General features: G+C 34.3%; 1 protein-coding gene across 1 annotated transcript in view; it reads left to right on the top strand.

The window, feature by feature from the left end:
• EDIL3 (EGF like repeats and discoidin domains 3) overlaps window positions 1-26,069 on the top strand; it is a 581,090-nt gene that overhangs the window by 121,510 nt on the left and 433,511 nt on the right. Inside the window, exon 2 of the mRNA XM_027864247.1 lies at window positions 15,334-15,462. Within this exon, the coding sequence (XP_027720048.1) occupies window positions 15,334-15,462 (129 nt within the window). The remainder of the gene's footprint in view (window positions 1-15,333; window positions 15,463-26,069) is intronic.

Raw genomic sequence — 26,069 nt, forward strand, 5'->3', positions numbered from 1 at the left:
TCTATCTATCTATCTATCTATCTATCTATCTATCTATCTATCTATCTCTATATATATGTGCATATAATTTTTTCCCCTCCAACTACCCTAATATTGACAAAGGTCTCATGAATAACAAATATCATCTTTCCATGCAAGAATGTAAACAGTTCAACCTTAATAAGTCTCTTATGATTTTCTCTTTCCTGTTTACCTCTTCATGTTCCACTTGAGTCTTGTATTTGAAAATCAGATTTTCTATTCAACTCAGGTCTTTTCATCAAGAATGCTTGAAAGTCCTCTATTTCACTGAAAGACCATTTTTACCCCTGAAGGATTATACTCAGTTTTGCTGGGTAGGTCATTCCTGGTTGTAATCCTGTCTCCTTTGCTCTACAGAATATTATATTCCATGCCCTATGGTCCCTTAATGTAGAAGCAGTTAAATCTTGTATTATCCTGATTGTGTTTCCACAATACTTGAATTGTTTCTTTCTGGCTGCTTGTAATATTTTCTCCTTGACCTGAGAACTCTGGAATTTGGCTACAATATTCCTAGGAGTTTTCCTTTGGGGATCTCTTTCAGAAGGTGATCGGTGGATTCTTTCAATTTCTATTTTGCCCTCTGGTTCTAAAATATCAGGACAGTTTTCCTGGATAATTTCTTGAAAAACAGTGTCTAGGCTCTTTTTTTTTTATCATGACTTTCAGATAGTCCAATAATTTTTAAATTCTCTCTCCTGGATCTATTTTCCAGGTCAATTGTTTTTTCCAATGAGATATTTCACATTGTTTTCTAATTTTTCATTCTTTTGGGTTTGTTTTACAATGTCTTGATTTCTCATAAAGTCACTAGCTTCCAATTGCTCTATTCTAATTTTTAAGGAAGTATTTTCTTCAGTAATCTTTTGGACTTCCTTTTCCATTTGGCCAATTTTGCTTTTCAGTGCATTCTTCTCCTCATTGGTTTTTTGGACCTCTTTTGCCATTTGGGTTAGGCTATTTTTTAAGGTGTTATATTCTCCAGCATTTTTGGGGGTCTCCTTTAGCAAGGTGTTGACTTGTTTTTCATGGTTTTCTTGCATCACTCTCAGTTTTTCCTCTACTTCTCTTACTTGCTTCTCAAAATCCTTTTTGAGCTCTTCCAAGGCTTGGAACTGATTCATATTTTTCTTGGATGCTTTGAATATAGGAGCTTTGGCTTTGTTGTCTTCTTCTGGTTGTATGTTTTGATGTTCTTTGTCACCAAAGTAAAATAATATAGTCTGATTGTTTTTGCACTGCTTACTCATGATCCTGGCCAATTACTTGAGTTTTAACCTCTCTGTTAAGGTAAAAGTCTGCTTCCAATGTGAAGAATGTACTATCCCAATCCTCAGGGGTTTGTACAGCTGTTTTCAGAGATACTTCTAGGGATCTGAAAATTTTCAGTTCTTCCAAGGTGCTATGATTGGGGCAAGGTGTTTTCTGTCCACCTCCACAACAAGTTCCACCACACCAGCACTCTTCCTTGCCCCAGGACCGCCCCTCAGAACTGTGACCAAGATCCAAGCATTGGTAAAGCAAGAGATTCCTGCCTCAGCACTGGCAAAGAGATCCCTGCAATCCGCTTCTCAATAGCCACTTGATTCCCCCTCAGTCTATGGGCCTGAAGCTTAGGAAACAGCCCCGGCCCCAGGCCTCACTCGAGACTTGCGGCTGAGGCCTAGCTCCTCTCTCACCGCAGTCACAGACTTTTCCCACTGACCTTATTAGTTGTTTTGGGCATTCCTTATTTGAGAAGTCTGGAAACCACCATAGCTGCCCATGATTCAGTCCTCTGAGGCCTAATGCAGGGTCGCTGCGGCCTGTGCTCCCATGCCGAACTGCGCTCCCCTCCCTGCCTGGTGTGATGTACCTTTCTGATCAACCACAGGCTGTCTTTGGCTGGAAATTTGTTTCACTCTGTCTTTTTGTGGGTTCTGCTGCTTTAGAATTTCTTTAGAGCCATTTTTTATAGGTATTTGGAGGGGTTTGGGGGGAGAGCTCAAGCAAGTCACTGCTTTCCCTCCGCCATCTTGGCTCCACCTCAAATGCATACTTTAGAATAAAGTTATATCCATTGAAACATGGATCTTCTCATGCATCCTTTTATCCTTCTAATTGCAAATAGGGTCCTTCAACTGGGATGTATTTTGAAAAATATGGGCAAAATGAAATATTGTTAATATTATATTTATATAATATTTATAATATTTTATAATTTATATATAATATATAAATATATAATATATAAACATATAAATATAATAATATTTATATATAATTATAATAATTTATAATATTATATATAATATTTATAATAATAAATTACATCTAAATATATCAGAACAACTCACACATCCATGTTTTATTTTTTGAGATTATCCCTTAAAATCAGTCTGTTTATCAAAACTGAGTAGATCATGTAACAAATCAGATTTTACTATTTCAATGTAAATGGCCTCTCAAGAGGAACAAATGTAAATTGAGAGGCATATTGTTGATTCAAAAAATGACATTTATTTTGTTCTGCCTAATTTCATAGGCAGTAAGTCATAAGGGTGCCAACATTTTCAGTGAGTTTTACTAATTTGAGTACGAACTTTATCTCATCTTAAGTAAAGTTATTGCTCACTTATATGTTAAAGTTTGCTTGTTTAGTGAAGTGCATTGTTTACAGGACAATTCAAATTTTGATTTTAACCAGTGAAGGTAATTTTTTTACACTTTTTTAATTTCAATTTAAACTAACGTGCTAGTGTACAACTTAGTCTACTGCCGAGTGCACTAGATATGTGATAGGATGTCATAGGATTTAGAGCTGGAGAGGATCCTAGAGTATTAGAAAGTGGAAAAAGACAAATTGACTTGGAATATGGAAAAAGTGAGTTCAAATTCTACTCAAAACACCCACTATTTTTGTGACACAAAGCAAGTTATTTAAATGAGATTCAGTTTCCTCATTTGAAAAATTAGAGGTTCGAATACAATGATCTTGAAAGCTGCTTCCAAATCAAAATCTATGATCTGATTATGTAATCTAAATCCTTCATTACATAGCTAAAGAACTCAGAGAAGTTAGAGACATGCCCATGAGCACATAGGTAGTAATCAATAGAATTGGCATTTAACACGTAAGGCTTTTTTTTTGGCATCTGCAGTGGAAGGGAAAGAATACTGGATTTAGAGCCAGAGTATGTAGGGTCAAATCTGAGTTCTTCATCTCAATGACCTAACCACCTATAGGGACTTGGGCAAATTATTTAACCTCTCTGAACCCTGGTTCCCTCATCTATAAAGTGTGTAGGTTGGACCTGGGGACCTCTGAAGTTCTTTTCAATTTTTAATCTATAATCTTATGGTCTTATGACTCTAATGAGTGATTTAACTGACATATCCTAACTCCATTACAATGGGGAAATCATTTTAATGTTCCATTTGCTTCCCCATAGAACTATTTTGACAACTTTTTGAGTTCTATTTTATTCAATTTAATATGCAATATTAAATGTCTATTATGTATATAATGCCAGGTTACTGCACCGTTTGATTATAAAGTAAATTAAATGAAGTTATGTAGGTTAAATACTTACAGAACCTCAGAGGAAAGGTACTTAAGGGCTCAACCATGTTACATGTAGTGAGAGAATTTACATTAGAGAATATTTTGAATTCACTACATAGTAGATAGACATAGGTAGGCATGGCTAATGTACATAAGGGCCAGGAATCCCATATGGCTCCTCTCCCCCATTAAAGGTATGTGGATGACAATAATATTAAATCTTACAGGTCTGTATTTCAGTATAACATAAACTCCTTAAGGACAGAAACAGTCTTATTTTTGCCTTTTTTTTTTTTGCCCTCAGTGCTAACCATACTACCCTTCATATACGTACTAAGCTTTTAATTAAATTTAGGGAAATTTAGTATCATTAACTAAAGTAGCATGAAGCTAAGTAGCAAAGTCCTCTAAAGGTTGATATGAGATTGAAAGGTTGGCAGCAATGATCCAGGGGAACAATCATTTTGGAGATGTCACCTGTCAACTGTCTCTGCAGAATCTATAAACCTTACCTCTTCAGCAGCCACAGCAATGGAAGACGCATAGAGTCAGGGTAGGGGAAGGGAGAAGGGGAGAATAAGTTCTTGTCACTAAAGTGTTTGGTATTTTTAATTTGTCCAACAACAGAAATAGATATAGTTTTATCAATGGAAATGACATAAAAGAAGATGTATTTTCATATGCTTTGCTACTTCATCATAGAGGTAACTAGGCCTTTCCACATGACTTAACAGGTGAAACCTGTATGTGTTGTCTCTATTAGAATGTGAGCTCCTTGAGAATAGGAACTGCCTTGCCTTATTTTATCCACAGCATTTAACACAGTGTTTTACACATAGTAAATATTTAACAATTTTTTTTCACTCATTCATCCAATTGGGAGAATTCATTTGTCAATTTTTACAGCCAAGAAAAGTGAGGAGGGAACAATTTACTCCCATGTGAGAGAGAAGCAATACTGTGGCACAGTGAAAAGAGCACTGGACCTGAAGTCAGGAGACCGAAATTGGAATCCTGATTCCGACATTACTTGCGTAACCTTGGGCAGCTCTGAGACTAGTTCCTAAAGCACTATAAGATTCCATTTCTTGACCTATAAATAGGGAAAATTATAGTTGTACTGCATACTTGTAAGGAAGCATTTTGCTAAACTATACTCAAATGTATGATTATCCCTCCATCCGTTTGGAGTATATGTGTTTGTAATCTGAAGAATTTGAACACTGGATTTGGGTTCAAGTCCAACAACCAAATCTTTGGAGTTTTCTTTTGTGATGCTTAAAATCATTCTACAGAGTCAGGTATGTAACATCTACATAGCAATATCAAGATTTAAAGATCAATGATTGTTCATTTATAAATAAATAAATATAAGGCAAGTTATCATAGTCACTATGAATGCAATAGTCTGTTGGAAATGGAGAGAAGGCTAGTGATATGTCTGAAGGAGACACTGAATCTAGGCAGGCTCATCACAGTCGACTCCAAAGCCTGGAGAGTAAGTGGAGTGAGCAGGCAAACAGTAAGTTAAATATAGCAGGCAATGATTTCTTGCCCCTGGGGAAAGTAATTGCTTCATGCTACTGCCAAACAGCAAATCGGCATCAGCTTAATTTGCCCGCATCTGCCATAAACGGGAGGCAGAATCATAAAACATAGTTAGATTCAAATTAAACATATCTGCCTTAATGTAAAACAGGAGAATACTAGCCAGGAAATAGGCAGGTATAACGCTGCTCGTGGATTATGCTGTGCACAGTTGCATTTAGATGTGTCTGGAAAAAAGACTGCAGAGTCACAGAGTGTTGGACTGTCCTGTTTTCCCTGATCAGTCCAGCCTCCTTAGACGAGTTACACTGATGGTTTTAATAGACTATGCCAACATAATCACTGGGGGGGGGGGAAGGAAAAAAAAATACTGCTTTGCTTGAAGTGCAAGGTTTTATTGTATTTCAATCAGAAGTTCTTACCTGAGCTGACACTTCTCTAAATTAATTGACACTACAGGGCATCAGAAGTCTCTGAAGTGTATTTTAATTGGTTTTAGGATTGAATCATCTCATCCATGTTTTAACCAAAAGAATACTTAATAGATCACCAAAATATTTAGTCTTTCACAGTATTACTATCTCGCCAAGGATAATAACACAGACACAGATATATCCCCTAAAAGAAATAAAGTCCATCTAGGAAAGGTTATTTTCCCTCTTAAGAATGTCAGCATTGTTGTGTAGTGGAAAGAATGATGGATGTGGAGTCATAGGATAGGAAGTTATAAGAAAATAGATCTAGAGTTGAGAGAGTGTCTCCTACTAATCTAATTCCTGAATTTTACAAATGAGGAAGCTAAGTTTCAGAGAAGTGAAGAGACATGATCTATCGAGCCAGAGGACTTGGGTTTGAATCCCAGCTCCATTACTTACTACTTGTGTGACATTGGGCAAGTTGTTTCACCTCTTTTGAGTCCCATTTGTGAAGTGAAAGAATTGAATTGAAGGTGCCTTCTAGCTCTAAATCTATTATCCTATAAGCTACACCGATAAATGGAGCAACGGTAGCAAAGAGGGGAAAATAGTCTACTAGGTTATGAAAGAAATATAGGGTTATCAAGATCTGCAATCCTCCCCTCATTCTGCTCCTGGGAGAATCCTGATCTATCTTCTTACAGTATTCACCTGGAATCATTGCAGCTATGGGGTTTCTTGTTTTGCCTAACAGCTCTGAGACTTAGAAAGATTATAGGAGCTAGAAAAGGTGATCCAGAGGATAAAGGGAAAAGAAGCTTGAAATAGAAGTTAGGCTACATGCCTCTTGTCCCAGTTCTGCTATTGTCACACTGGGTGGCCTTAGGAAAATCACAATCTCTTTCATTCTAAGTTTTCTCATCTTTCTCTTTTCTCCAAATTTAATTTTATTATTTTCCAATTAATATTTATTTTCTCTCCTTCCCATTTCTTTACATTGAACAATAAGAAGAGAGAAATTCTCATAATAAATATACATCATCAAACAAAATAAATTTCCACATTGGCTGTGTAAAATAAACACACACAAATAGAGATTATGTACACACACACACACACACACACATGTATATATATGCAATATAGATAGATAATTTTACATAGCCAATGTAGAAATTTGTTTTGACTATAGATGTATTTGTGTGTATATACACACACATACACTCACACATTTGTTCCATTTTTCATTTTAAGTCTTTTACTACTTTAGCAGGAAGTAGATAAAATCCTTTTCATCTTCTTCCATCTGAAATCATGGTTTGTTATTGAATCGATCATAATTCTAAAATCTGTCAAAGCTGCCTTGTTGTCATGATTGCATATATTATTTTCCTGGTACTGCTTATTTTGCTCTTTATCACTCCATAGGGAATATACCTATGAAACTTTTATTTTGCCATTTCTTATGGCATAATAAAATTCCATTGTATTCATATGCCATAATTTATTTAGTCATTCCTCAACAGGTAGATATCCACTTTATTTTCCTTTCTCTTCCCCCATTATTGAAAGAGTCACTATAAACATTTTTATATTTATGTGCCCTTTTTTTTCCTTTCACTTTCTTTGGGGTTAAGACCTACTAATAGTGTTTAAGTGACAAAGTATATATAGAATTTGGTATCTTTTTTGGTGTAAAGTCAAATTCCTTTTCAGAATGGCTAGAAAAATTCACAACTCCACCGATAGTGCATTAATGTGCCTATTTTCTTACCACCTCTCCAGCATTTGCCATTTTCCTTCTTTGTCATCTTTGCCAATCTGATGGTTGTGAGGTAAAAATGTCAAGTTGCTTTAATTTGCTTTATTCCACTTGTTAGTGGTTTGCATTTATTTATCTTTTGAATGAAGCAACTGATTTGGATGATCACTAAAGTACCCTTTATGTCTAGAATTTCATGATTCCAGGATTCTGGTCTCAGATCTGCCACTGATTTACTGTGTAATCATCAAACAATCAATCAGTCAACTAATTAATCAGCCAACAAACTTTTTTTTTCTTTTTGGTGAGGCAATCGGACTTGACCAGGGTCACATAGCTAGTAAGTGTCAAGTGTCTAAAGCTGGATTTGAGCTCAGGTCCTCCTGACTCCAAGGCCACAGCTCTATCCACCACACCACCTAGCTGCCCGATAAGATTTTTTTTTTTTTGGTGAGTCAGTTGGGGTTAACAAGAAACTTTTAATAAGTACCTTCTAGGTACCAGTACTATGCTAAGCATAGACAAAACAGACAAAAATGAAATTATTCCAGACCTTAAGGACATTAAATTGCATCACCATGTACCTTGTGAAAATAACAACACATGTGCTGCAGTTTCCTAAATTGACAGATGGGTGCCTATAAGCATTAAAGGACATAATGAAGCATTCCTTAAAGTGCAGATGTTAAATTCAAATAGAAACAGGGGCCCCTAAACCATATGTATGAATCTCCATGGACTGCATATTGCCTGAGAAATCCACATATTATTATTATCTATTTTCTACTGTAATTTTATTTATTTTTAAAATATTTCCAAATTACATTTTCATTTGGTTTGGGTTGCACTTGAGTGTTGTGGGCTACATGCAGCCCTATGCTTGCATACCTCTGCCTTAAATTATACAATACTGTGACTATATTGGGTAGTGCTATTTCCTTGTGCTTTCATACTTTGATGAATTCATGGTATCATTGATTAAGTACTTCCCTCTCCACCAGTCATTAAGTTTGGAAGCATTCACACCTCATCTTGAGACTGGTCTCTAGCACCTTTAAGATTTGTAACAGAAAAATGGAGAGTTTATATTTGTATTTGTGTGTGTGTGTTTAATACTTCACAGATAACAGTATAACATCTAGGCTGCCTATCAGTTATTCTTCCTCTTAACCAATCATTTTCCAAAATGTGTCCTAATGTTGTATTTTATGATACTTCTTGTTGATTATTGGCAATATACTCCATTTTATTTTTACTCATCATATGTCTTTCCATTGTGCTGAGGGTCTACCACAATTCTGATTCTTTGGAAATAATCATGTTCCAAAATTTTCATCTAGATAGCAACATGGTGTTAACGCTTTTACTTGTAGAGAAGAAGGATGGATGTGTGTGTGTGAATATCACATACTCCGCCACATGAGGTGATTGTATCAGCTGATTTTGCTTAGTGTTTTTTTTTCTTCTTGGCTAAGAGTCAACATAGAAAATGATGTAACATTAAAAACAAAATTACAGTAAGTTTATCTGATAAATTCTTCCTTTCTCAAGTATGTAGGGAACTGGGTCAAATTAACAAAAATAAGAACCATTCTCTAATTGATGAGTTGTCAAGGGATAGGAACAGGCAGTTTTCAGAAGAAGAAATCAAAGCTATCTGTGATTATATGGGGGGAAATGCTCTAAATCACTATTAGAGAAACCAAATTAAAATAGTTCTGGAGTACCACCTCACACTTATCAGAAATGAAAAATGCTAGAAGAGATGAGGGAAAATAGATACATTAATGAACTATTGGTAGAGTTGCAAACCAGTCCAAACATTCTGAGGAACAATTTGGAACTAGGCCTGAAAGGCTATAAAACTATATGCACTTTGAACAAGCAATGCAACTACTCAATCTGTATCCCAAAGAGATCAAAGGAAAAAGAAAAGCAACTATATATACAAAAATATTTATAGCAATTCCTTGTCATGGAAAAGAATTGAAAATTGAGGTGATGACCATAAATTAGGGAATGGTTGAGCAAGTTGTGGCATATGATTCTGATGGAATTCTAGTGGGCTATAAGAAGTGACAAACAAGATGATTTCAGGAAAACATGGGGAAGACTTATATGAATTGATTCAAAATGAAGTGAGCCAAAATAGTGGATCATTGTACACAGTAATGGCAATATTGTAATAATGATCAACTGTGAAAGACTTAGCTACTCTGATCAATACAGTGATCCAGCAGTTCCAAAAACTCATGATGAAAAATATTATCCACTTTCAGAGAAAAAATTGATGAGTTCAGTGCAAATTGAAGTATAGTTTTCTCACTTTTTTCCTGCTTTTTCATGATATGGCTAATATGGAAATGTTTTGCTTGATTTCACATGTATAATTGATATCATTGATATCTATTGATATTGATATCAAATTGATATCAATTGATACTGATATCTGATCATTGATCCTATTGATATTTATAATTGATTTCATATCATTTGCCTTTTATGGGAATGAGGGGAAGAAAGGAAGGAGAAAGATAATTTGGAGCTCAAATTTTTTAAAAACAATGATAAAAATCAATAACAAATATTTTAAAAAGAAAAAAGAAAAAAGCTCACTGGGTGATGGAGGAATATATTTAGAAATAACTCGTGCAAAAACAAAAGGTAGTATTTAAATTTCAATTCTGAATGTTTCTCTTGACAATATAAGAAATGAAAATATGACTGAGAAAATATTAGTTGATGTTAAAAAGTTTTTTTGTGAGTAAGGAGCTTATACTTATTTAAAATTTTGTGAAATTAACCAAGTACAATTAAACTTTTTCTTCCCTTTTAAGTTCTGGCTTGGGATCTTTGACTATCTATAGGATCTGTTCAATGTAAGTGTAAAAATAGACAGCTTCAATGGGTTGCCCATTAGTTATTCTCATTTGGTGGTGGTGGTAGTGGTGGTTGTAGTTGTTGTTGGATGATTTCTTCTTACTGGGCTGATCTCTTTTGAGTAGCTGGGGTCCCACTGAGAGGACCAGTAGTGTTTTAAGACTTGATACAGCTAGAACAATATCAATTTCAGAAAAGAAAATCTAAAAAACTCATTTATCTAAGGGAAATCTCTTACATTTGGATTTAGAGCAGAATCATCCATGATGATGGCAAATGTCTTTATTGAGCATATCTCTACATTCATTTGGCATTGATCATTTGACATTGATCATCAGTGAAACAAGTATATTTTTCTGGTTCTATTAATCAATGAACAATGGGTAAATCCTTCTTGGAGGAGAGTCAATAAGGCTACATTTTGCTGCATGGAGTCATACACTCTTTTTACATTCAACAGTCAGCAAGCACAGTGATGTCTTATATTCTTTATATCCCTCCATCAAGTATGTACCCAAAGATGAGATCTTAAGTAGAAAATCATCTTCTAAATCCTGCCTATTCCCTTCTCATACATTCATGAAGGGATTCCTCAGAAAATGTGTCAGTCATTCTCATGAAGATTCTCTAAGAATGAGAAAAGATATCTATGAGCCAGAAGTTGCTAATGCCTTATCAATCACCTGGGGAGGATGAGGGAGGAATTGGGTGGAGAAGGAGTCAGTGAAATCATCTATAATCTTTTCAATTCTTTTGGAGTTTCACTCTCCTGGAAATATAGAGAAAATTGATCATTGAATGCCTTAGAATTATGTTGCTTCTATAACAGATTTCTTCTCTATTTAACAATGTCCCTCTGCCAGTTCTTTCTGACTTCGTCTTCTTAAATACTACTTCAACGACTGCATATAATCCATTCAATACTGAGATATTAGCACAGCAACTGGCACATAGTAAATGCTTAAGAAATATTTATTGAATTAAATTGAAATAAATTGTTGGGGTTCAAATGCCATTCTTCCATTATCATTAATGATAGGAATAAATCATTAGAGAAATGCTCTCAAATCTTTTAGATTTTGCATAGTTTTTTAAATCTTTTTTTGAATCTCATCTACAAATAAGTGTAAATGTTTCAGCTTTGTTGAATCTAAGCTAAATTTTCTGTACCCCCCAACAACTTTTCTTTGTTTTTGAGGTGATATTGTTTAAAATCTTTCATCATTCTCAATCCCACCCTCTCGTTCCAGTTTTTATTTTTTTTGCAAATGAAATTACACCTTATTTTATTTTTTAATAAACAGAAATTTATTTTCTTTCTATCTCACTCCCATGCTCCTCACTCTGATAAATTGATCAAGTATTTTCCTTTAGGCAGTTTCTGGGCTTTTGGGGGCCTTTTACTTGCAACAGTTTTATATCAGTTAAACTTCTCTAAGAAATGATCATAAGCAGTTTTTATGTATTTATCAATTTATTTTGATGGACATATTACCAATGCATCTGAATTTCTGACACAATAGAACTTAAATCTGGATGAACTGAAAGGACACATTTATATTGCTGAGGTACAATATCATTTTGGGCAAAATGCCATTGAAAATAATAATTCTGACATCATCACATTTCCCAAGTTGTTACAGATGTATGGCAGCCATACAGCACTCCTAGTCTATGCAAATTAATTTGCTATTAAATCAGAAACATGAAAAAAATTTTTAAAAAATGAAATTCATTGCTTGCCAGACTGCAAAGACATAGATACACATTCCCATAGCTTAGGATTATAATAAATCACGGAAAAATAGAATGATAGAAATGATAAAACAAAAATAAAAATCTAGGAGGCACACTGGATAAAGCACTGGGCTTGGAATGAGGAGGATCTGAATTCAAATTTGGCCTCAGGCATTTATGAGCTGTATTACCCTTGACAAGTCACTTAACCCTTATTTTCCACAGTCCCTCATCTGTAAAATGAGCTGGAGAAGAAAATGGCAAACCATTCCAGTATCGTTGACAAGAAAACTCCAAATGGGATAAAGAAAAGTAGGACATGTCTGAAACTGCTGAACACAACCACAAAAATAAATTTTAAAAAAACACATGCTTATAGTTACAAAATCATTTGTCTCACACAACCACAGGTAACTACCAATAATAGAGTCAGTCATTTAAGAGCTTGCTGTTTTATGAGACCAGGTTGATAGTGTTATTTAGTTTGCTTCCCATCTATAACAAGCTATTATTTGTACTCACTGTCTCCTCTTCATTACCTCTTCTTCACTCTTCAACCCTTTAAATTCTGCCTTCTATCACCATCACTCATAACATAGTATGCAATAAATTGCCAAATTTTGTAATTTCAACTTCAGTGTCTCACATCCAATCCTGTCTTTCTATTCCTAAAGATATCACCTTTGTTCAGGCCTTCAAGACCTTTTGCCTGGACCCTCACAACGGCCTTTTGACTAATCTCTGTGCCTCAAGTCTCTCTCCACTACAACCCATCTTCTTTATAGGTGCCAAGATGATTGTCTTCAAGTGCAAAGTGGACTATGTTGTTCCTGTACTCATCTGTACTCTTTAGAGAATCAAATATAAACTTCTGTTGGTCTTTTAAAAGTCTTCATAGCTTTCTCTCCACCTTTATTTCTAGCCTCATTTCTACTCTCTTTTAGACAACAAAGCCATACTGGCTTTCTCCTTGTTTCTCCCACATAACACTCCATTCTTCATTTCTGTCTTTGCACTGGTCATCTCTTGTGCCAGTAAAAACACTTTCTCCTCACCTCCACATCAAAGAATTCTTCATTTCCTTTAAAATGTACTTTAGGCATCACCTTTTACCAATGTCTTCCCTGATCTTGATCTCTCCCTCCCATTTGCTAGTGCTATTCCTGTTTTATCATTGTTCTGTATGTATACATGTAGATGTGCATATATGTATACACACACACTTATCTCCATAATAGAAGTCTTTGAAGCCAAGTACTATTTCCTTTTTGTGTTTGTATCACAGTGCCTACCACAGTTCCTGGAACATAGTAGTTCTTTAAAAATGCTTTTTATGAATAATTTATTTATTGAATTCCATTATATAATTGCCAAATTACCAATATTTTCTGAATACTGTTATAAATGATCAAAACAATAGTGATGTAAGACTGAGCATAGTATTTTCAAATAATTATTTTATAAACATAAAAAACAGGAAAAATCAGATGCACTGTGAAGCAGTATTACAATGAAATTTATTGGATTTTGATACAAAATAATTGTAGAATTTTTATCTATGGTCACATTATCATTCACCTTCAACTCAAATAAAAATATTTCAATTAGCTTCCAATAAAATTAGAGTACAAACAAATGAAGCAAATATATATATATATTATATATATACAATATGTATGTATATGTACACATATATATTTAATATTTAGTAAATGATACTTTGGTATAATGGAACTAAGATTTACTTCTGAATCAAGAACCTGGATTTGAGACCTGCCTTTGATATTCATGGGATATATGATACTAGGCAAGTCACTCAACCTTCCAATGCCACAGACAGCTCTATATGATTATAAAGTGTAGAGAAGAGGTCAACCTGTAGGGAAGAAGGAATTTTCTCAATAGAAGTTATTTACATCAATGTAATCACAGGGCTTTTTTTTTTTAAGAAATCAGAACCTAGTGTACATATTTAAGAGTGCTCTGAAAGAAATTGTTCACCAAATAATAAATATATATAAGAGCTCATAAAGAGTTCATATGACATGTATACACTTTTCGTGGAATTGTGAACACATCCAACCATTTTTAGAGCAATACAGAATTATGCCCAAAGAGTTATAAAACTGTGTATAACCCTTTGACCCAGCAATACCACTATTAGTTCTGTTTCTCAAGGTGATCTGGGAAAAAGGAAAAGTACTTATTTGTTCTATAATATTCACAATAACTCTCTTTGTGGTGGCAAAGAACTGGAAATTGAGGGGATGCCCATCAATTGCAGAATGACTAAATACATTGTGGTAAATGATTGTGACACAGTGCTACTGTCCTGTAAGAAATCATTAGCAGGTTGATTTTAGGGGAAAAAAAACCATAGAAAGATATGCAGGAAACAATGAAGAGTGAAATGAGCAGAATCAAGAGAACATTGGCTATGGCAACAACAATATTGTTCAAAGAATAACTGTGAATGACAAAGCTATTCTGAGTATTATAAATATTCAAATCAACTACAAAAGAATTATGAAGGAAAATGCTATCCACCTCCAGAGAAAGAAGTGATAAACAGAAGTATGCATAGTATAGTTTTACATACATTCTTATATATACATATATGTGTATGTGTGTGTGTGTGTGTGTATGTGTGTGTGTGTATATATATGCCAAATAGCGGCTTTCTCTAATGAGAGGTACAGAGAGAGGGAGGGAGACAGCTTGAAAATTAAAATTCAACCAAAAAAAATTTAACTTAATTAAAAAAAACTAACAAGGACATCAAATTAGTCTTATTTTTAGAGGTTGGGAACTATGAGTTTGGTATATAGTATACAGTGTGCCCCACCCATACTTCTCTACTCGGAAAAGAATATAGGGAAGGAATATTTTCACCTCTTTTTCCAAGACAAATTTACTTGTTTTAATTAAATATGATTGATTACATTTACTGTATTCCATTTATATTATTACAGTATTGTGTATATTGTTTTCCCCAGTTCTGCTTACTTTACTTTGAATTCATTCACATAGGTCTTCTCATGCTTCTCTATATTCAACATATTCATTGTTTTTTTATTTTCTTTTTTGTTTAAACTTATGAACAGCAATTAACATACACTTTTCAATATAAAAGGGTCAACATTATTGCTTCTTGTTTTAATGATTTTTTCTTTATTCTACTTCAACATCTCAAAACACAACCAAATGACAAACAGATTTCTTCATGCCATGTTTGAATCACACATTTATATGGATTTCATTTCATGGAATCTTTGTTCTAGAAGGAGGTAGCATCAAATAAATCTACAGAAAGTTACTTGCATAAAACTGAATACGACAGAATCTCTACCTATTAATGGATAATCCATTTGGATGGGATTGATGGGATGGATGAAAAACTCAGTACCCGTTCCTTCAATCCGCAGGTGATATTTGTGACTCCAACCCATGTGAAAATGGAGGAATCTGTTTGACAGAACTGGCCGATGAATCTTTTTCCTGTGCATGCCCAGATGGCTTCACAGATCCCAACTGCTCTAGTGTTGTGGAGGTTGGTAAGTGCAAGCTTTGAACACTTTAATGGTTATCTGAATATTTTCTTTATTTCATATATGCCATGAGTTTGGCTATGATGCAGTGTGCACCTTTTGTGTAAGTGTTGCTACATTCTGGTATTTGGCTGTCTTTTTTGTGTTTGATTATTACATTTTATCTTTTTTTAACTTCTCAACCTTGTAAAAGTTGATAAATACAACTGCATTGGTAGGCATTTTAAAAAGTCAAATAAAATGCATTATTATTTCAAACATTAACAACTGCACACAGCCCAAATATTTTTATAAAAAGAACATGTTAGCCTCAATGGCACATAATTCCAAAACCAATTTGTTTGGAAGAAATACACATTTTATCTAAATAGACTTGAGAGAGACTATTTAGAATGTCCAAGTATTTTGTGAATGATTCTACCTATCTTTTTTTCTAATGAAATGATCAGGTACAACCTTTCCATTATAAGAAATTTTAAAAAAGTATTTTTCAAAATTTTATTTTTCAATAAATGTACATATTATTAAATATTCCATTCCAATTCAACAAAAATTTGAAACTGTTTTTCCTCCTATGAAACAATTCAATTGCTTTTGAATAAGTGCCCCTCATTTGGACACACAAATTACTCTTTAGCAAGTATTCATCCTTTTAAAATGGCATAATATAAATGAGCAAAAATTTCCCCTCAGATTTTAGGCACACATTTGATAGCCTCTCTAAAATCTCTCTACTCTTCATGTCAGTTCTGAGGAGGAAAACTTCACATCTTTGAAATACACAAACATTTCACCTTCATGGTTTAAAATTATGTCAGCTACTATAAAGTTTTTGAGCGTACTTTTAGAGGTTAAGGTTAGTGGGAAGCATGTTTTGAAGCAAAAGAAGAAAGAAGGAAAGAGAGAAAGAAAGAAAGAAACAAAGAGAGAAAGAAAGAAACAAAGAGAGAAAGAAACAAAGAAAGAAACAAAGGGTAATGGAAGGGTAGAAGTCTAGGGTTATGGTTGCCATCTTATCAAGAATATAAGTAATTATTCTCTATATTTTGCCACTGATTGTTAGACTTGATGCTACTTGGACCTTGAACAGATTTTACCAATATGTTTAACCATTGCTTTGGTAAACACCAAAGCAATTACCCAATAATGGGTAAACACATTATTGCTTAGAGGATCAGTAAACCGTAGCTGAGAAGTAGCACTTTCTTTCTATTCAATTCTAAGATACTTCATTCTAAGATTTTTGACAAGCTACTAGGACCTTGGGGTTTCTCATTATTTGCTATAGAGAAAGAAAAGCCCTAATCTTTAACAGAGGGAAGATGGCAAAATTAAAGTTCAGAGTTTCATTGATAACCCACATTTTCAGGGTAAAAAGAATTAATATTTCTGAAGCAAATAATGGCAATGAATATTCTTAGCATGAAATAAATGAAAAAAAATTTTCATAAAACAAAACATAACAAAGTAAAAGAAATATATTGACACTTAAAAAGTGTCAAACACTGTGATAAATTGAACAGAATCCAAATGAGTACTTATGACCCATTTTCCCTAGATTGAAACACCTCTGGCTTCTGGCAGATGGAGGTTGCTTTTTGTTTTGGGTTATATCTTTATGAAATAGTCAAACCCAAACAACTTGTTTTAAATGTTGAGAAATTGTTTTCATTAGATTGTCATGCTTTACAGGAGGCATTGGTAGGGGAACATTTGACTATTGTTGTGTCATGTTCAAAGGAACAAAAATAAATCTTATTCATTGTATGAGAAAGGATATCATATAACAGAAATATTTCACATATTAAGTATACCATATTCTGTCAATATAACGTGTTGGATTATTTTTTTTGCAAAATTCAAAATTCATCTTGGTTCATTATTTTGAATTCCAGGTCTCTCAGATGTATAGTAATTGAAAAATTAAGTTCTTATCAGGGACAGAAATTTTCATGATATGTTCCATGTTATCCTTGAATGCATGGGAATTAGCTATATATATATATATATATATATATGTATGTATATATATTTTAAAAAAATGTGGTTGATCTGTGTTTGAATCATCATCCCCCAGGCTGCCTAGAGGTTGGGGTTCTGTGGAAAATAATGGAATTGTATTCAATAACTTTAACATGTATCTAAAATAGTAACTCTTTGAATTAAATATTTTTCTCCTGCATTAAAAAACTATATATATATATATATATATATATATATACACATATGTGTGTGTGTATAGAAGTGTGTATACACACATGCACACAAGCACACATACATACATAGTGCAAATGGGTGAATTTTTTTCAATTAAAAAGTCCCTGAAGGTCGGCCAAGTTTAAGTTCCATTTAATCAAACAACTTGGGTTTGAGGTTTTAGAAATTAATAAATACTATGAATAGAGCCTTTGTCTCATTCCTCTTTTTAACTGTTATGCCACATAGCATGGTGCTGGAGAATAGTCAGTAAGCGTTCAACCAGTGCTTATTGAACAAATGAATCAGTGAATCAATCAGTGAGCACATTGACATTAGAAAATGCCTTAAGTCCCATTACAAAACAAAGACAAAAATCCAACAACAGCAACAACAAAAAAACCTCTAAAGTGCATCAAACATTGAATATAATAATGGGACAAAATATTTGAATCAGTAATTCATTAAAACCAAAAATGCTTTTTCAGCTTCACGATCAGCTACTTTGCTTGGGCTTGCTCTACTCAGATAATTATTTCCATGCCGTTAGGTAGGTCTCAGTACAAAGTGCACAGAGGCAGGCTAAGATTTTATATAAACAAGTAACATTTGGTGTTTTGAAGATAAGGTCTTAAAAAAAAAAGAAAAGAACACTTGGACTCTCCTAAAGTCCCAGTGATAGCTGTGTTTTCAGTAATACAGAATCCCCAAAGATGATGGAGAGGTCTTTAAGATCTGATTTAGCTCAGCATTAAAATTCTAAGATTCTATGAAGTTCTAAGGTCCCTTGCTCCCAGGTTAGTTAATTTCTCAGATTCCAAAGGAGTGAAAACATCTCTTCCTGGATGACTGGAGGAAAAAAATATTTTGATCCCAATTTTGAAAATTATTCCTCTCATGTGTGCAAGAAAAATACAGTCAGACATCTAATCTCCTTAGTACAGCACATCTAGAGGCAGAACATTTCAAATGCTGGCTGTTCTTAGTGATAAAGCTTCTTCATGAATTAACCTAAACCTTATTACTTTGCAGTAGTAATCCCATATTTGAAGGCTACTTCTTTCAAAGAGATCCTTATCCAATTTTGCCATTTTATTCTTTGCTCACAACATATCATGTTGCAATTGAGTCTAAAACTCTTGTCTGGTAGACAATGCTTCTTTCATCCAATGTCTCTCTGTGCCAAAAGGAGCCTTGGATAAACTCACTTACCTGCGTTGTGTCCACTTTGTGTTCTTTGATAAAGAAGCAATCCTGTCACCCTCCCACAACACCCACTCATATTTCTTTTACTTCTATCTACTTCTGTAAAAGTCTTTGCATCATCTTCCCCTTCCCCATCCCCCTACAAGCAAGTTTTTTTTTTTAATTTATCAAAACATTTCTAATAGCTCTAGAATGACTTTTCATTTTCCAACTACTGCCTCAAAGATTAGTAATGTGTTTCTCTGAGGAAAAAGGAAAGTTTCCAATTCTGTCTCCTGAAATTTGTCTTCTTTAAATTTGTTCATCTTTATTTAGATGCTTATTGAATACAATAGCAGGTCTCCAGAGTAAGAAATGGCTGACCAATGAGTCACTCACCATCAGAATCTCTTTTTGTGTTTCAGTCAAAACTACTAATAATGGATATACAGGTTTGGTCATCAGTGTTAGTAGTTAGTATTCCCATTAGATAGGTCAGTGAGCATAAACATACACATGCACACACATGTGTGCACATGTATTATGCATGCGTGTGAATGCACACATATACATACACATATGTAAACACATACAATACGTATATACAAGTAAGTGTGTTTATGTGTATATATATATATATATGCCTGTGTATATGTATATGCATGCATATATATATACATAAACATATATACGTATATAATACACATATACATATAACATGTGACATACATACTCACATGTGTATATATGTGGGGAGAGAGAAGAGAGAGGAGAGAGACCTGGAGAAATACCCTATTCCTTTGAATTGGCTCTGCCCAATAGAAGAAATACATTCGCTCACCTCTGCCATTTAGAATACCTAGTTTCTTTCAAACCTTTCATTCTACATGAGATTTTTTCTAATACTCTCAGCTGCCAGTGTTTCCCTCCTTCCAAATCATCCTACATGAATGCATTTTTAATATACTCGTACATGTGCATGCTGTCTCTACTACTAGAATGTAAGCTCCTTGAAAATACAGTTTCTTTTTTGTCTTTATATCCCCAGGACCTACAACATAGACTGGAACATGGTAGATGCTTAAAAAAAAATTGAGATAATATTTTACAACTGATACTATATTCAATTTAACTTCATTTCAGTAATGGAAATACAGTGTCCATGGTTAACAGATAAAAATAATATACTCACTGTTTTTTAAGAATCAGAAAATGAGCAAGAAAAATATTTCAAACTATTCAGCCTATTCTTCCAATACAGGCCCTTGGATATTAGGAGGTATAGATGAAAAACTATCAAGAGATCAGCACTACTGGAAATATGATCCAAAGTGTGTATATTACTGATGGAAGATCGGTGATATCTTTGTATACAAAGAGCACACTAGTACATCTGGTAACTTTATTTCCTTTTATTTCTTCCCTATAGTTTATGTTAGTATAGTGCTTGCAGATTTGTCACGATTTGCCCCAACATGCAACTGGTGCTTAATGTCACAAATTTGTATCCCATTTTACAGATAAAAGATCAAAATGTCAGAGAAATTGATTGACATGCAGTATCAAAGAGAATGTAACATGAAGGATTGAAATCCTATTCTCATGACAACAATAATACCAATAATGTTGCAAAAATTTCACTTTTATATAATACTTTGAGGTTTGCAATTGACTTTTACATTACTTATCTTATTTCATCCTCACAATAACTCTGTGAGATGTGTATTATTATTATGTGCATTTGACCAAAGGAAAAAAATGCGACAGAAAACTGAAAGCACTTTCCTAGTGATGCAAAACCAGCATCTAAGATAGAATTCAAATTGAGGCATTCTTCACAGCAAGTCCAGAACTTTATCCTCTATACTTCATTGCCTGTATATTTTTATGTAGGTATATACTATAGGTATATGCAATATATGTGTGTACTATAGGTATATACAATATTTACTATAGATACCTATAGTAAATACAATATATACCTATGGTATATACAATATATGTATATACAATAATGTTGGTCTGGATCTTTTATTTCATTGATATGGAGACTGTTTGGTAAGGAAATTCTCTTAAGTAATACAGATGGACAATTCTTCTATAACTTTTTAGTGTGATATGGAAGATAAAGTGTAAGACATGGAGTCAGGAAGACCTGAATTCAATCCTACCTTAGATTTTTGCTAGTTATTTGACACTGGGCAAAGTCACTTTAAGCCACCACTGCACAATTTGTAGACCAAGGCATTTCGTAGGCCCTTGTGCCAAATGATTTCTTCTAGGTACAAAGGATGTTTGCCTTTGTATTTTTTTTTTTGGTGGCTGCTGGAAATCCTTTGGCATGCTGCAAGAGGCCTGAGGGTCCCAAGTTGTGCATACATACCCATATGTAAACATATGAATCTTTCTGTGCTTCAATTTTCTTTTCTCTAATATGCAGATAATAATAGCACCCACCTCACATTGTTATGATTGTCAAATGAGTTAACATATATAAATCACTTTGCAAATCTCAAAGTGTTAGGTAAATGTAAGCTGCTATCACCATCATCATCATCATCATAATCATTATCATCATCACCATTGTTATCTTAAATATTTGCCTAGGGAAATAAGGGGTTAATGACTTGCCCTGGATCAAGCTTATAATATGTTTCACAAGCAGAACTTCATTCCAGTTCTTCCTGTTCTGAACTTTCCTTTCTATGCCCTTTGCCAGGCTGCTAACCAATAATATAATGTCCATTTTGTACTCCCTTTCTTATACCAACTTAAGATTTCATTAACCTAACGATTTTAATTCATTATTAGAATTTTCTTCATTTTATTTTATCTGGGAAATGTAAAGATGTGCATTATTCTAGATCTGCTGAATATTTTCTTATATTAAGTTCCATTGGCTTATTTCATAGGCTATTCCTACAATGTCTTTCACTTTTTGAAGATGGTCAGTATCAGTATTCCAAGTAGTGCAGCATAGCTTGACTTTGTGTCTTAAAGACCCCCTGGTTAGTGGTTATACAGTGTCAGAATGGTAAGGAATTTGAGTAGATCTCTTGGGCTAGGTGAAGCTATTTTTGGATGACTGAACTTTGGATACCAAATGAGAAGATTCTGCAAATTTCACTTAGGTTGTCAGCATAGTGAAGGAAATTATAAGAAGGAGGTGTCAGGTCTTTTTAAGACTGACTCTTAGATAAAAAGAGAAGAGTCCCTGATTGAGTCAAGTCTTGCCTGACATTATTTTAATGAGAGCTAGTCTATAGTGGGCAAAGTAGTTGATCCAAAGCTGTGTAGCCAGGGGTGATTACTAAGAAATTTCTAAGTTTCCTATAGCCACAAGAATGAATTATCGTCAGTGACACTAAAATTAATTGCTTATTGATTTATTGATTTATTATTTTTTTTTACTGTACTCAGGGAAGACTCAGCTAGTGTTTATTCAGGAAAAGTGAAGTGAATGATGAAATGGCATCTGAATAAGTAAAGAGGATTTTTTTATATACATATGTTTATTTTTGGAATGTTTTAAAGTTTTCTGTTTGTTTTATGCTATCTCTCTAAATTTATTTGTATTCACAACAAAGTAAATGATATTTTTTATTCAATTTAATTAAACTCATCAAACATGAATTTCAGAGCTACCACATACAAAGAAAGTATGTGCAAGGGTCTAGGGATACACGAGCAAAACTAAAAAGGATTCTCTGCCTTCTAGGACTTTACATTATAATGAGGAATCCAACAGGCAAACAGATAAATGAATACTAGATATTTTGAGGAGGGAAAGACTTATGGGATCAGGAACACCTTTCCTTAAAAGTTGGTATATGAGCTAAGTCCAGAAGGAAGCAAAGGATCGTAAGAAACAGATGTGAGCAGGAATTGCATATAAGTCATTAGGAAACAGTCTGTGAAAAGGCACAATGTGGGAAATGTAATGCTAAGTTCAGGGGACAGTTTTACCTGGAATGTAGAGAACAAAGATTTTAATGTGAAAGAAGTTTGGACAGGTAGGCTGGTACCAGTGGGTGGAGATCAGAGGGGAAAACTTATGGTGAATGAACCCTGAGAGTCTGCATGTGGGCCATCTCAGTCCCATTTCTCTAGATCATCATTTCTGTGTCTGGATGGTCATATTTTGTGCTATGGTGAAATCATTAAAATGAATTGTTAAGCTTGTTCCTAGACAACAGCTCCCACCAAACTTCCAGGTCATTTCAGTGGAGGACCTGAAGTCAAGCTCCCATCCTCCCCTTCACCATGCTACATACCTTCCTTGGCTGGATCTCCCTGGATGGAGGGCAGGGAGAAAGCCAAAGATCTTGTGATAAGACAGAGTGGTTCCCATGGGTACAGGTGAATTGAATATTCCAAAAAGGGTATGGGGGGGGATCCTTATATATTCTGATAAGTATAAATGTGAACAAGAAAAAGAATTAACATTTCCAAAGTTCCAATTCTGACAGCAATTCCTGGAATATCTGATTTTTATTAGTTAAGGGATTCATCCAAGCAGTCTTTTCCCCTGCCAGCAAAGCACAAACTGCAGGCCAGTCTTTTAAAGTGACATGCAATATCCTTAAACCATGTTCTCCAATTTGTAAAATCCTGTGCTATTGCTACATACTCTTATCTTGCTGATTGATTATCAATAGTAACCTGGTTCTTGAAGATCCTAAGAGATAATGGTTATTATTCAACCCCTTCTACATGTAGATTCATTAACCACCAAGTCTAAAGTGGCTGTGCCACAATAAAGTATTACTAATTAATAACTAGTTAATAATGGTATTATCAAGCGTTGGAATCCTACCACTGGAGACAGATAGTAGATCATAGGCCCAGCTCAATTGCTATCTCCTTCATGAGGCTTTTCTTGAACTTCTATGAATTATCCAAATCGCCTTGTTTGAACTCTTCAATGAACTTAATCATCTTCTAACTTATCTATGTGTATCCATTGTTCCTTCCCACTAGAATATAAGCTCCTTGAAAGCAGGAGCTGTATATATTTAGAATACATACACATAAACACATATATATTCAAATGTATATTATAGAATATATATGCTATAATATTCTTACCACCTAACATAGTATCTCTCAGAACCTGTTAAATATTAATAAAACTGAATATTAGAGAGAGAATGATTAAAGTATTACCAACCGTTATTTCTATAAATAGCTTTGTTTCAAAGGTGACTTCATATCATGTTCTGCCAGTAAGATCAATAAGGATGGGGGATGCATTAGTCAGTATTCCCTGAGAATGATGAGAATTATGTGAATTATTTAGGATTGAGCAATTTTCACCCACAGTGGTGGTTGCACCCCCAACAGAAAAGAACATTGACTCATATTCCCCTTAGCCATGGATAAGTTTACTTGAGAACAGTTTAATGATGCATTGAGATGAAGGGTTTATTTTTCGAGCTAGTAGATTGATTGATATAATTAAAAGACTTTATAAAATAATGTACAGTGAACATATACCTTCTTTGGGCTTGTCTGGGGCAATATAATCTAATAGATTCTGGTGGGCCATCAGTCATAATGTAAATTATGAAAAAGGCAGTTTAGTCTGGACTCTGAGGGAAAACATTCTGCAGAAGTAAACATACACCTTTGGTTCTAAATATCTGCTTTGGATAACTATTGAGCATGCTTAAGCTAACTGGAATAGTGATATTCGGTAAAAGCTTAAAGAGGCCTAATAAAAGGAAGGGGATGAACAAAGAAGTTTATAGTAATTTTCTAATGCAGCAGTTTCCAACTTTTTGAAACACAAAGACTCTTTTTTAACGTCAAAAAGTACCATGCACCCTACATGATAGTTATTCTTCCATTCATGACTACTGATTAAGAAAATGCATGTTTAATATGAAGTTCTTGAGATAAATCCATGGTCCTGCATAGGGTCAAGAGCCACAGATTGGGAACCAGTGGTGTAGTACATAAAAGGACAATGATGTTGAACATCTGCCTTCCAGTTTCACTAGGGATGGAATAAGAATAGATTTTACCTTTCTCTCAGCCAATCCACCTAGACGTTTGAGTAGACACTTCTGCCCTTTGTAGAGGTCAATGGTTCCACAGACTAGGGACAATAGGGAATGGAAAATAAGTTAATGGTACTGTGTCTACCATGAAGGAGATGAGTGAGTATAGTTCTTTCTTTGTGAAGGTTTGCTTGCAGATCATTCGACATTTAAAAAATGGTTGAAGGAAGCTACCTCTACCAATTCAAGTCAGTGTCTTCTCTGTCACTTAATCGTATTTGAGGGCTACCTAGAGAACAACAAGAACAAGTTATTTCCCCAGGTTAAAGCTCAGTTTTTGTCAGCCAAGTAAGGTTTTCCTGGGTTCAAGGCTACCTTTCTATTCCCTATTATTAAAACCTCCAGATATTTCTTGGACAAATTTCTACCTAACCATGCCTCCCCCACATTTTACTAGTGATGTTGATCTCTTGAAGGCAAGTGTAGAATTTTGCATTTGTACTCATTAAATTTCATCTTACTTGGATTCTGACTTTCATGTAGTGTGCTAGCTGTCCCTTTTAAGTTGTGTAACCAAAAAAATGAGTTTCTATCTAGCCATCTCTTGGCCTAAATCAAAATCATTCCTATAATTATTTTCAACCTAATTGTCTAAAATTTTCAAAAGAAGCAAATTAAATCCATTTTATGATCTTTTAATTGCCACATCTCATGGTGTACTCTCAGTCCCTCATACTTTTCATCCTATGCTACATTTACACCATTGACTACTTTCTCTTCTTGGATATGCTTTCTGATTTTGATGTTCATGATTCTTCTCTTGTTTTTCTGACCATGTCTTCTTTATCTACTTTGCTAATTCATTATTTATATTGTCCTCTGTAACTGTGGGTTCTCTCCAAAGTTCTGCCTTAAGCCTTCTTTTCTTCTCTCTTTCAGAAACCTCATCAGTTCTTTTCTTCTTTCAGTAACCTCAGCAGCTTCTAATACATGGAGTTAGCCATTATTTGTGTGCAGAGGACTTTATCTATCTATCTTCCTATCTCCCTACCTACCTACCTACATATCTACCTACCTATCTACCTATCTATCATCTATCAGCAGAGCAGTGGATAGAGTGAAGGAACTAGAGTTCACCTTTTTTTTTTCTTGCTAGGCAATGGGGTTAAGTTATTTGCCCAGAGTCACACAGCTAGTTAAATGTCAAGTGTGTGAGGCTGGATTTGAACT

This window comes from Vombatus ursinus, unplaced genomic scaffold (assembly GCF_900497805.2).
Source record: "Vombatus ursinus unplaced genomic scaffold, bare-nosed wombat genome assembly UNPS02014774.1, whole genome shotgun sequence".
NCBI lineage: Eukaryota > Metazoa > Chordata > Mammalia > Diprotodontia > Vombatidae > Vombatus > Vombatus ursinus.